Here is a 13372-nt window from a genome sequence, read left to right as displayed (position 1 = left end):
CTAAGAAATGATGCATAAAAAATGATTTCTTAAATACAAAGAAATCCTTCTATCAGTGCACTGTATTATTTTTAAACAAGAATTTCAAAAATTCTCGAATTGAAGAATTCAAATTTTCGAATTTTGGGCTATAAATATTAAAAATTTTCGAAAATTCAAAAAATTATTAAATTTAGTTAGATTTTTATAAATTTATTTTTATACACGCTCTTTTTTGGCTTCTGCTTTTTTTTCTTAAAGGCGTATCTTAAAAAAAAATTTCATTTCTTTTTTTTTAGTAAATTTTCACATTCCTAAGATTCTCAGTTGTAATTGGAGTAAAAAAAATTTTTTTAAACGCCTTTTTATCATCAATATTGCGGAGTCTCATATACTTTTCGAATCAAAACAATTAATTCTCTTCAAAATAATTTTTTTTTATCAAAAATATTTATCTTGAATAGAATAGCTTTTTTCATAGTGTACTTTGCATTTTATTTTTTAATTTACAATTAATGTTTATTTTAGTCATAAAAGTTGATATTAAAAACTCAATTTGAATACTTAAAAAATGTAATAAATTCAAAGACATAAAATGTAATACTCCTCTTGTAAAATCAATATAATTATCTGATTTCGTTTTAAGAATTAATTTGCCCTCTTCGGTTCGCATAGACAGGCGTAAAAGCAGTTTGCCCAAGAGTATTTGATAAATTTGATGATAAAAAGTTCAAGAGATATGGGCTAGACAATAATGGAACGTCATACGCATGGAGAAAATAAGTGAAAAATCTTAAAAATAATAATGATAATAATGAAAACGACAACAATAGCAGAAATGGCTAAAAAAAAAATAAACTGTTTCCTGAGATTTTGTTTCGTCGTGGTTTTCACTGCTCCAGGAAAGAGTCGGGCAATTTTCCTCGTCTAGACCATCACAAACAGACACGAGAATTTCCAACGGTTATGTTACTCATTTTATTTCTTTTTTTTCTCTTTCTTTATTCATCTCTAGTTCTATCTTTATCTTCATGGTGACTTATCTTATGATTAGACGAACGCAACTGCATATATTGAAACAGATTTAAGCTCAGTTGGTTTCAATCTTTCTCAAAGTTAAAAAATATTCCGTGCTTTTAGAAAATTTTCACGTGAGATTGCTTGGAAATTTTTTAACAAATACTTTTCTGAAATTAAATTCGTGGAATCGAAGAAGCTTTTGAAAAGCAAATGAAAAATTAAGTCAAACCCCTAAAGTTTTATCAAAGCTTATTTTAGCCTGAAATTGGCGAAGCCTCTCTACAATGGAATCGTTACAATGAAGGATATTCACTAGCTGATGAAATCAAAAAATTTTAATCAATGTTATTTAAAAATATAAAAATTTTGATTTCCGCCATACATGAGCATACACAGTAAAAAATTTTTCGTCATTTTGTAGTGTTAAAATTTGTGTGTTGAAAATTACACTCTAGTGTGTAGAATTTAACATTCTCATGGGTTGATTTAATGATTTAACACACTAGAATGTTAAATTCTACATACTAGAGTGTAATATTCGACACACAAATTTTAACACTCTACAAAATGACGAAAAATTTTTTACTGTGTATATACTGTAGAAAATTTACGGATTAAATGCGGAGTGCACTGAAAAAAAATTAACTTGATTCAAGAAAAAAATTCTTGAACCAAGAATATAATTTTGAAGAGGGTAATTGTCTTAAATCAAGACGAAAAATTCTTGAATCAAGTAAAATTTCCTTAAATAAAGAAAAATTTCCTTAAATCAAGGATTTTTCTACTCAAATCAAGAATATTTTCTTCAAAATTATATGCTTGATTCAAGAAATTTTTTTTTTCTGTGTGGATGATTTTTGAATTATTTAATCCCTCTGGAGTGAAAATTATTCCGATAAGAACTTAATTTCTATTATTAATAAAAAAAAAAAAAAGACGAAAAATTTCTCAAACAATGTCAAATTTTATTGAGCCAAGCAAGTTTATTCACTCTCGATTGTCTGCAGTACAAAATATGTGAAATTAAGTAAATTGAAGAAAAGTATCAGCAAATAATTGAATTTGATTAATGTGTTAACAAAGATTAATAAAATGTTTATAAACTTAAATAATTGTCAAAAATGTTCACCGAACGTCGAATAGCACTTCATTTAATTTTCGTTTCATTTTTCGTATCCGCTTCTGGTCTCTTGTTTCTATTTAATTCTCTACAACAATCCAATCAATAATATTCAATAATATCCTCTTGTTTTTTCGGTAAATTCGAGGAAATTAATGTGAGAAGCGGTAAAATTGGATTGCACTGATGTTTTATCATCCATCTTCTAAAATATCTAAACAGATTTATACTATAAAGGAATAAAATAAATCGGAATCATTGAATCATAACAATAACATAACATAACGTCAAAAATTGATTCATTTTCACCTTCACATCATTGCGATTATTATTATTATTATTATTATTATTATTAATTTGATGTATATTAATGCACACACTTTGTATCTTTTGGCTGTCACCCTTGTAGGAAAAAAATTATATACAACGGGGCCTGTCTTGGCACAATACTGGGTTGCCAAGACTCGGCTGAACAATACTGGCCCACGACTGGATTACTACTCAACTGACAAGTCTTGGTTGATCAGTCTTGAGCCAAGATCCACCCAATATCTATCTAACGAGTCTGGATTTGCCAGTCTTGAACCAAGACCCAGCCAATATTCAATTGACAAGTCTTGGTTTGCCAGTCTTGAAGTAAGACCCAGTCAATATTCAACTGACAAGTCTTGGTTTGCTACTCTTGGACCAAGATCTAGCCAATGTCAATGTAACAAGTCTTGGTTTGCTAGTTTTGAACCAATACCTAGCCAATGCCTTGTTTCAAGAGTTAACCTATATTTAATTAACAAGGCTTCACAGAAAAAAAAAGTTAACTTGAATCAAGTAAAAAATTCTAGAAAATAATTTTGAAAAGTTTTATTGTCTTGAATCAAGATGAAAAATTCTTAAATCAAGTTGAAATTATTTAAATGAAGAAAAATTTCTTGGTTTAAGAATTTTTTTACTTAAATCAAGGAAATGGAGTTCTTCAAAATTATTTACTTGATTCACGTTAATTGTTTTTTCTGTGTTGGCTTATTATCCTTGGCCCAAGGCCCAGCCAATATTCAAATGATGTCTTGGTTTGCTACTCCTAGATCAAGATCTAGCCAGTGTCTATGTAACAAGTCTTCGTTTGCCAGTGTTGAACCAAGACCCAGCCAATATCCAATTAACAAGTCTTAGTTGGTCAGTCTTGATCCAAGATCTAACCAATATCTTTGTAACAAGTCTTGCTTGCCAGACTTGAGACAAGAGCCAGCCACTATTGATTTGTTAAAACTGTAAATTTGACAGTTTTTCTATCATTTTATTGTTGTTTTTTTTTTCAAATGCTTAAATTGAAAATTTATTATTTAACAAAAATAATTACATATCGTCCAGATTGATATGGTCTTAAAAAAGTTAAAATATAATAATTTACAGTGGAATTTTTAGTATTGATAATTTTAAACATTAAAATTTATAACAAAATATTAAAAGTATACAGAACGATGTACAAATTCTAAAGTAATATAAGGACTTTTTTGTATATTTTTAAATTAATAAACATTTCTAAAAAATCGTTAATTTTCATCAAAACACAATATTAAATAACATAAATTATGAAAATAATAAACCGCCACACTCTGTCACCATATAGATTTAGGTTATAAGAAAAATGAGATGTAGAACAAATCGGTCGTATGACGTAGGGGTTAGTTATCGGTCTAGCAAGCGCGCGGCTCGGGTTCGAATCTCGGTTAGGGCAAATGCAATTTTCACTTTATTTCCATAATTAATAAAGGTTAGGTCTAAATAAAGAGTCAAATGGTCTAAACTTGCGTTAGCCCTGCATAAAAATTAAAATAAAAAAAAAATTACAATTAAAAAATTCCTTTTTATCACTTTTTATCAAATGGCATGGGCCAGACTTGAATAGTAACTGTAGACCTGGTAACCAGGCATGGGTCAGACTTGAAAATCGGTATTGACTCAATACTAAAATTCAGTCTTGGCACAATACTTATTTTCAGTCTTGGCACAATACTTATTTTCAGCCTTGGCGCAATACTTATTCTCAGTCTTGGCACAGTACTGATATTCAGTCTTGGCAGGAAGTTATTATTTGTATGCCTAGACGGACTTGGGCCAAGCTTGGATTTCAAGCTTGCCCCAGAGTTAATGAGCATTGCGCCAAGCCTTGGCCAAGCTCGGGCCGATTGTCATTTCCTCTAAGGGCAAGGGACTGTGTCCTACGGCCACTCAATAAATTACATTACATTATTATTATTATTATTATTATTATTATTATTATTATTATTACTATTATTAATATTTTGAACTGTCAAATAGAAATAATAATAATAATTTAGACTAACTTCTGATAAATTGAAAAAAATTCGTTTCATTGCGTATTTTTTTAAAGAACTTAAATTTATAATGTATGAAAAAATGAAAGGTCACTTATAATAATTTAGCACGTAAAGAAACACTAAATCTAATAAGCATTTAAATTAAGGCTTAGAAGATAGCATTACGTGAAAAATCGTTGACATTTAATTGTCTAAAAAATAAAATTATCATAGTGTATGTATTGCGATGAAATTCCAGTAAGCTGGCTCGCAAATAACTTCGCTAAGCTATGCTCCCAACTAAACTACTCGGTAATTGTACTTTTAAATTAAAACTCGTTTTATTGTATTATACGATAGTATGTAATTGCTACCGACATGTGTGAAAACAATCCGAGCATAAAATTGTTTTTATTTTTTTTTTATAAATACTAACAATAAGTTTATTATAAATTGGTGAAAAATGAAACCGCTATTTAAATTCAATAATGCATGTTATGAAAAATTAAAAAAAAAAAAAAGGAAACATGAAATGTTTTTTCATACACCCGAGGGCAATATGCCACATACATTACTGGAATAAAATGATAAACTATGTTTTGTTCAGTACACGCAGAACAGACTATCGTTTGTATTCACTATTTATAATTTTTATAGCACATTTGGGAATATTCAAATTCGGAGAGACTATTGTATAGTTTATTAATCACTGAATGACTCATTAGCTTTGATCATAATTGTTATCATTATTTTTGATACTATTTTCTTGTAAAAAAAATCATCTTAATAGAGTCTTAAAAAAGTCGTTTGTTTAAGATCTTGAACGTGCCACAAATCAAGACTATTTTAAGACTCTTTTAAAAGCGTCTCAAAAATAATGTGCCTTACGCTCAAAAATTTTTTGCCGTAACTTTTTACTGACAGAAACTATTTCATTAAGAATAAAACTAACACTGTTTCTATAAAAAAATTCTCAGTTATTTAATAGAGCTATCAATTTTTCATGACAAGTAACCAAAAGTTCTTAAAAATGCAATTGAAATATAGAACATCATTTTACTGGCCTTGTATCGTAAGATTAATGAATTTAAAAATTTTTTTCTGAATCGAGAATTTTTTACACAAAATATAAAATTTTTTTGATATGCATATTTTTTATTCGATTTTAATTAAAAAAATATTCCAGCGCTATATGAACTTTTTGTGATAGTTTTAAAGGTAAATATTATAATATAAATAGTAAATACAGGTTGCAACCATACTCACAGTATAAATCAATGATAGCATAGCGTGTGCCGGGAGTAGTATATCATTTTATTTGAATAATCTACCTCACATATCTTGAAATTAAATCAGATGTAATATCAATTCCCTTAACAATTCACTTATTTACACAAAATTAATTACATCGTGCACTAATTTGATGAATTCGACTCCATTTATATCCAGTTATTTACAACTGCTAGCTGAAATTCAATTTGATTACTCCACGAATCATTTAAAAGTTCACAATAATAATTCAAATTCAATAATTTCAAGGATTGACATAATTATTTTTTAAAATTATATCCTTAGGCTTTTACTCATTAAAAATCCACGAATTAATGGTAACAATTGATTACCTGCGAGTCTTCTCATTAGTTTCTGAAAATATACGATCATTGTAAAAAATCTGGAAATTTTATCAACTCATTTTTTTTCATTTAAATAAATGAATGAAAAAAAAAATTTTTAATTAGATTAATTTCAAACTAGACCCATGTGAATATTTTCAATAACATGATCCAATAATGAATTTTTTTTTCATAATGTAAAAATAAGACACATTCATTATCACTTAAAATAAAAAAATATCTTTTATTGAATTAAATTCGCATTCACTCATTGTAATTATATAATATGATAATTTTTTCTTTCTTCACAATATTATAATGAATATTACTTTATTTTATGTAATAAATGAATGAATAAAGTTTTTGGCACTCGTGTTTTAGCGCACACACTCTACTCGTTGTTTAAATTCATAAAAATTCTTTTTTAATAATTCATTTTTTTAACAAAAAAATTTTTTATTCATTTTTTGTCAGTAGAGTAAAACAAAAACTTTAACATTATATTTAACTTTTTAGGTTCAATAAAAAATTAAAAGATACTCAGTCGTACATAAAAAAAAAAAGATTAAAAAAAAATAAGATACACGATTCTCAAGCTCTGATTTTTTTCTAAATTTATATTTGATCTCTAATTACTGTAAATACTCCAAACCAAAAATATTTCGAAATAATTTATTTTACTTCTTGTAATTTATTTACTTATGTACTTTATTCCGGAATTTTAATCCTTGTACATTCCAAGAAAAAGTACGTCATCGAAAAATATTCGTATTCTAATCAAAATTTCTCGAGCATTGTCCATCAAGCTGTCGTGTTAATCGGTCACTACTCGTACAGTGCTTAATTAGATTCCACAATAAATTTCTGTCGATCCAAAAGCGATTTTTCTCTGAAGGTGAATAACGAGATTAATTATTTATAAAAAAGAACAATAATTAAATCATCATATCTGTAAATATAGGTGCATTACGTAAATTTAGTGAGTGAGCCTACATTATTGAATTAAATATTAAATTAATGTCAAAATTACAAGATACATCGCCGTTACATAATTTATTCTCTATAGATTTATAGTTAGGGTGAATATGTAGTGTAATATACATATTACAAAGTGATATCGTACTTTCAGAAACCGAGTTATGCAACCGTATTTCCTTTGAACTAGTTATAATTGCCATTTAACTCGATTTATTTAATACTTATGCCATTACACTATTAATAATAATAATATTAACAATTACAATTATAATAGTAATTACAATAATGGCATTCTAATAATTCCTAGCTACAAAACGCTTTAATTGAATCTGGTTTTTATTAGTACCAGACCTTCGGAGGTAATTGTTTACCCCAACTTTTTACAACTCAGAGAATTATGGAGACAATAAATTCACTACTTGATTGTGTGCGATATTATTCGACTAATACGGATAAATTTGAATCCGGTATTTTACTGAATGTTTCCTTTGTTTCATAATATATTTATCGATCGATTGAAAGAAAATAGAGAAAAATTAGTTTTAATTTTTTTTTTAATTCTTAAATTAATACAATCGTATTTGAAATTTATAATACAAATTTACACAATATGAACAAAAATTATTCGACAGAAAAATGAAAAATGAGCAAATCAAATATGCACTGAAAAAAAAAAAAAAATAAATAACTACTTGATCCAATAATATTATTTTGAAGAAAATCTTTTATGTCTTGAGTTTTGATTCGAGAATTCTTCGAATGCAAGGATGAAAAAGTTTGGAAAATCCAAAAGTGCACGCCTCATAACGCTCATTCATTTTTTAAGAAAAAAATTAATTGTGTAATTGATTAAAAAAAAAAATTATAATTAAGTAATTTCTTACAGAGTATTTTTTCTTTTTTTTTAAATATCAGCGCCCTTTTTTCTTGTCATATGCGCACGCAGTCTAAAAAAATCTAGCTTGATCAAGTGGCGCCATAGTTTTCACGTGACAAATAAGAAAAGTTCGTTTGGCTTTGTACGGTTGTATCGTAGTGAATTTTAATAAAAATTCAATTAAAAAAAAATACGTAAACTAGGCCACTGATATGAAATGCGGACCCAGTTCATCGAATTCTTAAACTAATCAAAAAGGTCCGGTCTTGAAATATCAATTTGTTCGGGAGTAATCATTGGTACATCCAAAATGGGGTGACATCCGGACGTTCACGTAAAATTTTTTTCAAAACATTTTTTAACTTCCCGCTAAGAAAATCGAAGATTTTCAAAAATCGAGAAGTTATTGTTTTCACCCCGTTTTGCAAAAATCAAGTTTTTATCAGATCTCGACGTTTGAAGGTCACAGGAAGCTTCCCTGACTATCCCCGCGAGGTTGTCACTATGTATGTATGTATGTATGTATGTGTGTGTTTTTTTTAAGGGGGGGGGAATCCTTTTTACGGCTTCTAGGCACAGCTGTTTGGCCTGGATATTTGGCGACTCGACGCAGTGTCATACTAAAACTCGACGCTAGCGCCCCTACCCATTAAACCCTAAACCCCTTTTCTTCTTTCCCCTAATCCCTCATGGAAACCGCCGTCAGGCATTACTTCGTGATGTGTGTGTGTGTGTGTGTGTGTGTGTGTGTGTGTGTGTGTGTGTGTGTGTGTGTGTGTGTGTGTGTGTGTGTGTGTGTGTGTGTGTGTGTGTGTGTGTGTGTGTGTGTGTGTGTGTGTGTGTGTGTGTGTGTGTGTGTGTGTGTGTGTGTGTGTGTGTGTGTGTGTGTGTGTGTGTGTGTGTGTGTGTGTGTGTGTGTGTGTGTGTGTGTGTGTGTGTGTGTGTGTGTGTGTGTGTGTGTGTGTGTGTGTGTGTGTGTGTGTGTGTGTGTGTGTGTGTGTGTGTGTGTGTGTGTGTGTGTGTGTGTGTGTGTGTGTGTGTGTGTGTGTGTGTGTGACTGTGACTCGCTTATAACTTTTAAACGACTGAACCGATCGGAACGTACCAAATGGCGTTCTAAAGAGTTCCCTCAAACTTAGATTCCCTGAGAATTTGAACCGATTCGGACCGGTAGATTCTGAGAAATTTTGAAAAATCTCAAAAGAAATAAGAAAACAATCATTTTTGAAAGTGGTTTTCTTGGAATAACTTTTAAACGGCTCTATCGATCAACTTCAAAAACTAATCCGCCCTTAAGCTTGAAAAACCACGCCGATCGTCGCTAATCCGGTCAAAATCGGTTGATTCGTTTGAGAGATATTAAAGTAGTAATGTGCTGCAAACTCCAAACCCAACTAACTAACGAAAACGCGACTAGGGACGAGACTCAACAGACATCCACCTAGGTAGAGTCGGAGCGCCTAGGCACAAGCGATATGCTCCACACAATTGTGAGGACAGTATAAAGCTTTGGATGACTGCCGTAGAATAAGTTAGGGAAAATGACCACAAACAACACAAGTGCCTGGGCACCCCACACACGCAAACACTTACACATAAAATCATATTTTACACACAACACATTACACAAACAACATGGTCATCTATCGACTCCGCCTCCCCGCTGGATACTGCTCATATTCTGTGGGTACATCTCGATGTGCCCACAGTGAATGAATTGCCAGAGGAGTTGATGAGAGTTGCACACACTTACAATTGTACGCAACTCTTGCAGCTGTTCAATGAATGTGTATAAACACAAGGGAGCAGCGGTTTTTTTTTGTCCGCGACCTTGGCTGTGTTTTCGTTATGGTGAGGGTAGGACAAATATACGTGCGTGTATAGCTCTTTTGAGCTCAGGAAACGGCCTCTTCGGAGGTAGGCGAAAGCCTCGCCATATATTCTTCGTTCGAGAGATATCGTGAACGAAAGAAAACCGAAAAAAGTGTTTTTTTGACAGTTTTTAGTCAGCTTAGTCCAAATAAAAATCATAAACAAAAAAAAAAGCATTAAAGTCACAAAGTGAGGATTATGCTTTATTTATTTATGATTTATTTTTCAGCTGCGGAAACCAGTATCGACTCTTTCGATCCCGGGGGCGATGAGAAGCAGCAGCGGTGCCGGAGGAGCACCAGGTAGCGGAGGAAGTGGTTGCGGGAGCGGTGGTGGAGTCCTAGCAGGAGGCGATGATGCCGGTATTGCCTTGGTCGGGGTGCACTCTGAGTACCCTCGTTTTATGGATGAGCGTGGTCTCGGCGGTGGTCCGATGAAAGGTGCGCCCTCCGGCAGTATCGGTCCTTGTTCGAAACACAAACCTAACGTAGGCTACAGACTCGGCAGGCGGAAGGCACTGTTTGAGAAGCGTAAACGGATCAGTGATTACGCCCTCGTGATGGGGATGTTTGGCATCATCGTCATGGTTATTGAGAACGAGCTGTCCAGCGCTGGAGTTTACACTAAGGTAAGATTTATTTTTTATTACTCTCTTATTTTTGTTTTGAAGGTCAATTTTTTCGCAAAATAATGTTTTGCGATACGAACAATAATTTTCTTGATTCAATTTTTTGTCAATACAACGAACTAGTAAGATAGAAGTACCGTTTGTGGACACATTTGAGGTCCAAATTATGGTATAAATAATTTATAAATGTAATAGCATCATAAATTTTGTTTGTATAAATGTAAGCGTTTAATAGTATATTACACTATTAGGGCAGAAAGTTTGAGATTTCTCCACTGCGCGCCATGATGCCCGAGGCGTAGCCGAGGGCATCACGGCGCGCAGTTCAGAGCTCTCAAACTTCTGCCCGTGTAGTGTATACTATTTTTCTTTATAGCCGGTCGAAAGTACGTAAAATATTTCATGTACTTTTTCGAAAAAAAATTGATGCCTGCCCCCGACATTTGCGGCACGAGCGAAGCGAGTGCTGCTGGTCGGGGGGAGGGGCGGGAGCAGGCATCAAATAAAAAAAAATTAATGTAAAATCAATAAAACTGAAATTTCTTGAATTCAACAAACATAATAAAGATTATTCTCGGTTTAAAATAGAAAAAACGAGCATATTATCTGAAAATTAACAATAATTAATAAAAATCAAACTAAATTGTTGTTACTGCGTACATTTTTCTAAATAATTCATTAATTAAATAAAGTTGATCCATTTTACACACATCACTGTCAAACTGAATCTCAGTGCAATACAAACTGGTTATAAGTTACATCGGATGATCTACTCTTACGACAGTTATATTTTTATCGATATCTCTATCTATATATGAAATATTTCATGTAAGTAGAAGAAAGAAAGAAATATAACCAAGTTGTATTGTACCATCAATCGTAAATGATCAGCGTAAACAAAACATAGTTAGTAACAAATGACTAATGTCAGTTGCGGTAGCGAAAGCACTTGCTCCCGCTGTTATAGAAGGCGAATGTGTAGCTTAATCAATGCACGAATCTTTAACTTTCTGCCTCGAAATAGGTGAAAAAGATGCATACTTTCGACCGAGGTATAAAGAAAAAATTTTTTTTTGCTCGACGGGCAGAAAGCGTCAACTTTCGGCCCGCTGCGCTAAACGAAAGTGCCGCTTTCTGCCTTCGTCGAACAAAAAAATAGTATACACTCCACGGGAAGTAAATAAGAAAGCCTCAGATCACATGTTTGTCAACCTCGGCTTCGCCTCGGCCGACAATTACATGTGATCTGAGACATTTCTTACTTTACTTCCCTAGGTGTGTAATATACTATTAACAATATTATTTTAACATTACAATTTTCTGCACAATCATTGAATCTCAAAGTGTAAAAAAATTGCTCTAAGGTGTCCAAAACCTGTTCAAGGTTCTTCCCTATACTGTAAAAAATTTGAAAAAAATATTTATTTCTATCACCCTGAGTACAGATATGAATCTAAAGATTTTTTTTTTCTGCAGACTGATTCCAAAGTGAATCTCAATTTTAATAAAAAAAAAATTGAGTAAAGAATTTTTAGATTATACATGGAGAAAAAAATTTTGCTATCGGAACTCTACAGTAGTTAGTTAGTTGTAAAAAGATCCAGTTGGTTAACGTATTCTTATGGTAACAATACCGTTTGGCTCCTGCAACTCTACATCGTTGAGCTCTGAGAGCTAAATTTTATTTACCCCTCACAACTCTACAGGATCGTTCTGAGACTATAACAAATTTTTAGCAGTCTAATAATTTTTTTTACGATTTAGCATTGATAATTTAATAAATAAATGCAACAGAACGAATTTATATTGCCAACAATAATTGTATATGACAAATAAGAATAGTATTATAATAGAAATAAAATAATAATAGAACTTATATTACAAATAAAAATTATTTGTAAAATAAAAATATGGTCGTCACAAAATTATCTTATTTTCTTAATTATATCAATAAATATTGGACATAAAATCACTACCGCATATGCACAAGAAAAGATAAATAACCGAAAACAAATTCTATTTTTTGTTAAATAGGGTCTTTTTAATGTATTCCGATAACTTATTACTTATCACAATATATACAACTAATAAATTAAATCAACAGTCACTGCAAATGAACCTTGAAAAACCATAAATACAAAACTGTTCTAACGAAATTCAATTTGACAAAAAAAAACCTATTTCCTTAAATAAATAAACTGGAAACTTAATTGTCCTCATATATTTTTAATAATATGGATGAGTAACAAAATAATTCTATTTGTCATTTTAGAAGATTATGAAATATGTCAGCGCACTCCACTACTGCGCAACGTAGAGCGCTCCCAACTGTACCGTTTGGCTCTGAGAACAATCCCGCAGAGCTCTAAGAGCTCAACAACATTGAGTTATCAGAACTAAATAACATTTTGTTACTGTAACTCTACAACGAACATAAACTGTGTATAGTTGTGGTAACTCTACAGTTAGGTTACCAGAACGAAATTTTTTTTTCTTGCTATCCTAGCCGAAAGTACGCTCTTCCTGGCAGCAATTTACTCCAGGAAGAGCAACTTTTATGGCCTGCTCTAACGCATGCGCGCTACGCATATTTTCTGGCTCGGCAGCACAGAACCTCGCTTTCTTTCGTATTTTCGTGGCGCGACCGGCCTATACAGCGAGTTTCAACTGTATATATAACAGTCACAACATCGTCTGTATGTAACATGTCAGCGCATAAACTAACCAAAAAATGTCAAAAAAATAAAATAGTATATTACACACCTAGGGAAGTAAAGTAAGAAATGTCTCAGATCACATGTAATTGTTGGCCGAGGCGAAGCCGAGGTCAACAAACATGTGATCTGAGGCTTTCTTATTTACTTCCCGAGGAGTGTATACTATTTTTTTGTCCGACGAAGGCGGAAAGCGGCAACTTAGTTTAGCGCAGCGGGACGAAAGTTGCCACTTTCCGCCCGGAGGGCAAAAAAA

General features: G+C 31.8%; 1 protein-coding gene across 5 annotated transcripts in view; it reads left to right on the top strand.

Annotated features, from left to right (window-relative positions):
- Positions 1-13372, top strand: part of LOC123260754 (small conductance calcium-activated potassium channel protein) — a 230617-nt gene that overhangs the window by 124219 nt on the left and 93026 nt on the right. For 4 of the 5 annotated variants that reach the window (XM_044722044.1, XM_044722045.1, XM_044722047.1 and 1 more), the window contains one exon: positions 10004-10402. In XM_044722044.1, the coding sequence (XP_044577979.1) occupies positions 10004-10402 (399 nt within the window). Of the gene's footprint in view, positions 1-6786; positions 6943-10003; positions 10403-13372 lie in introns of those variants that run through there. The other variant, XM_044722048.1, reaches the window with a different exon arrangement.

The sequence above is a fragment of the Cotesia glomerata genome, linkage group LG3 (genome assembly GCF_020080835.1).
Source record: "Cotesia glomerata isolate CgM1 linkage group LG3, MPM_Cglom_v2.3, whole genome shotgun sequence".
Classification (NCBI taxonomy): Eukaryota; Metazoa; Arthropoda; class Insecta; order Hymenoptera; family Braconidae; genus Cotesia; species Cotesia glomerata.
This window is presented reverse-complemented; position numbering and strand designations above follow the sequence as displayed.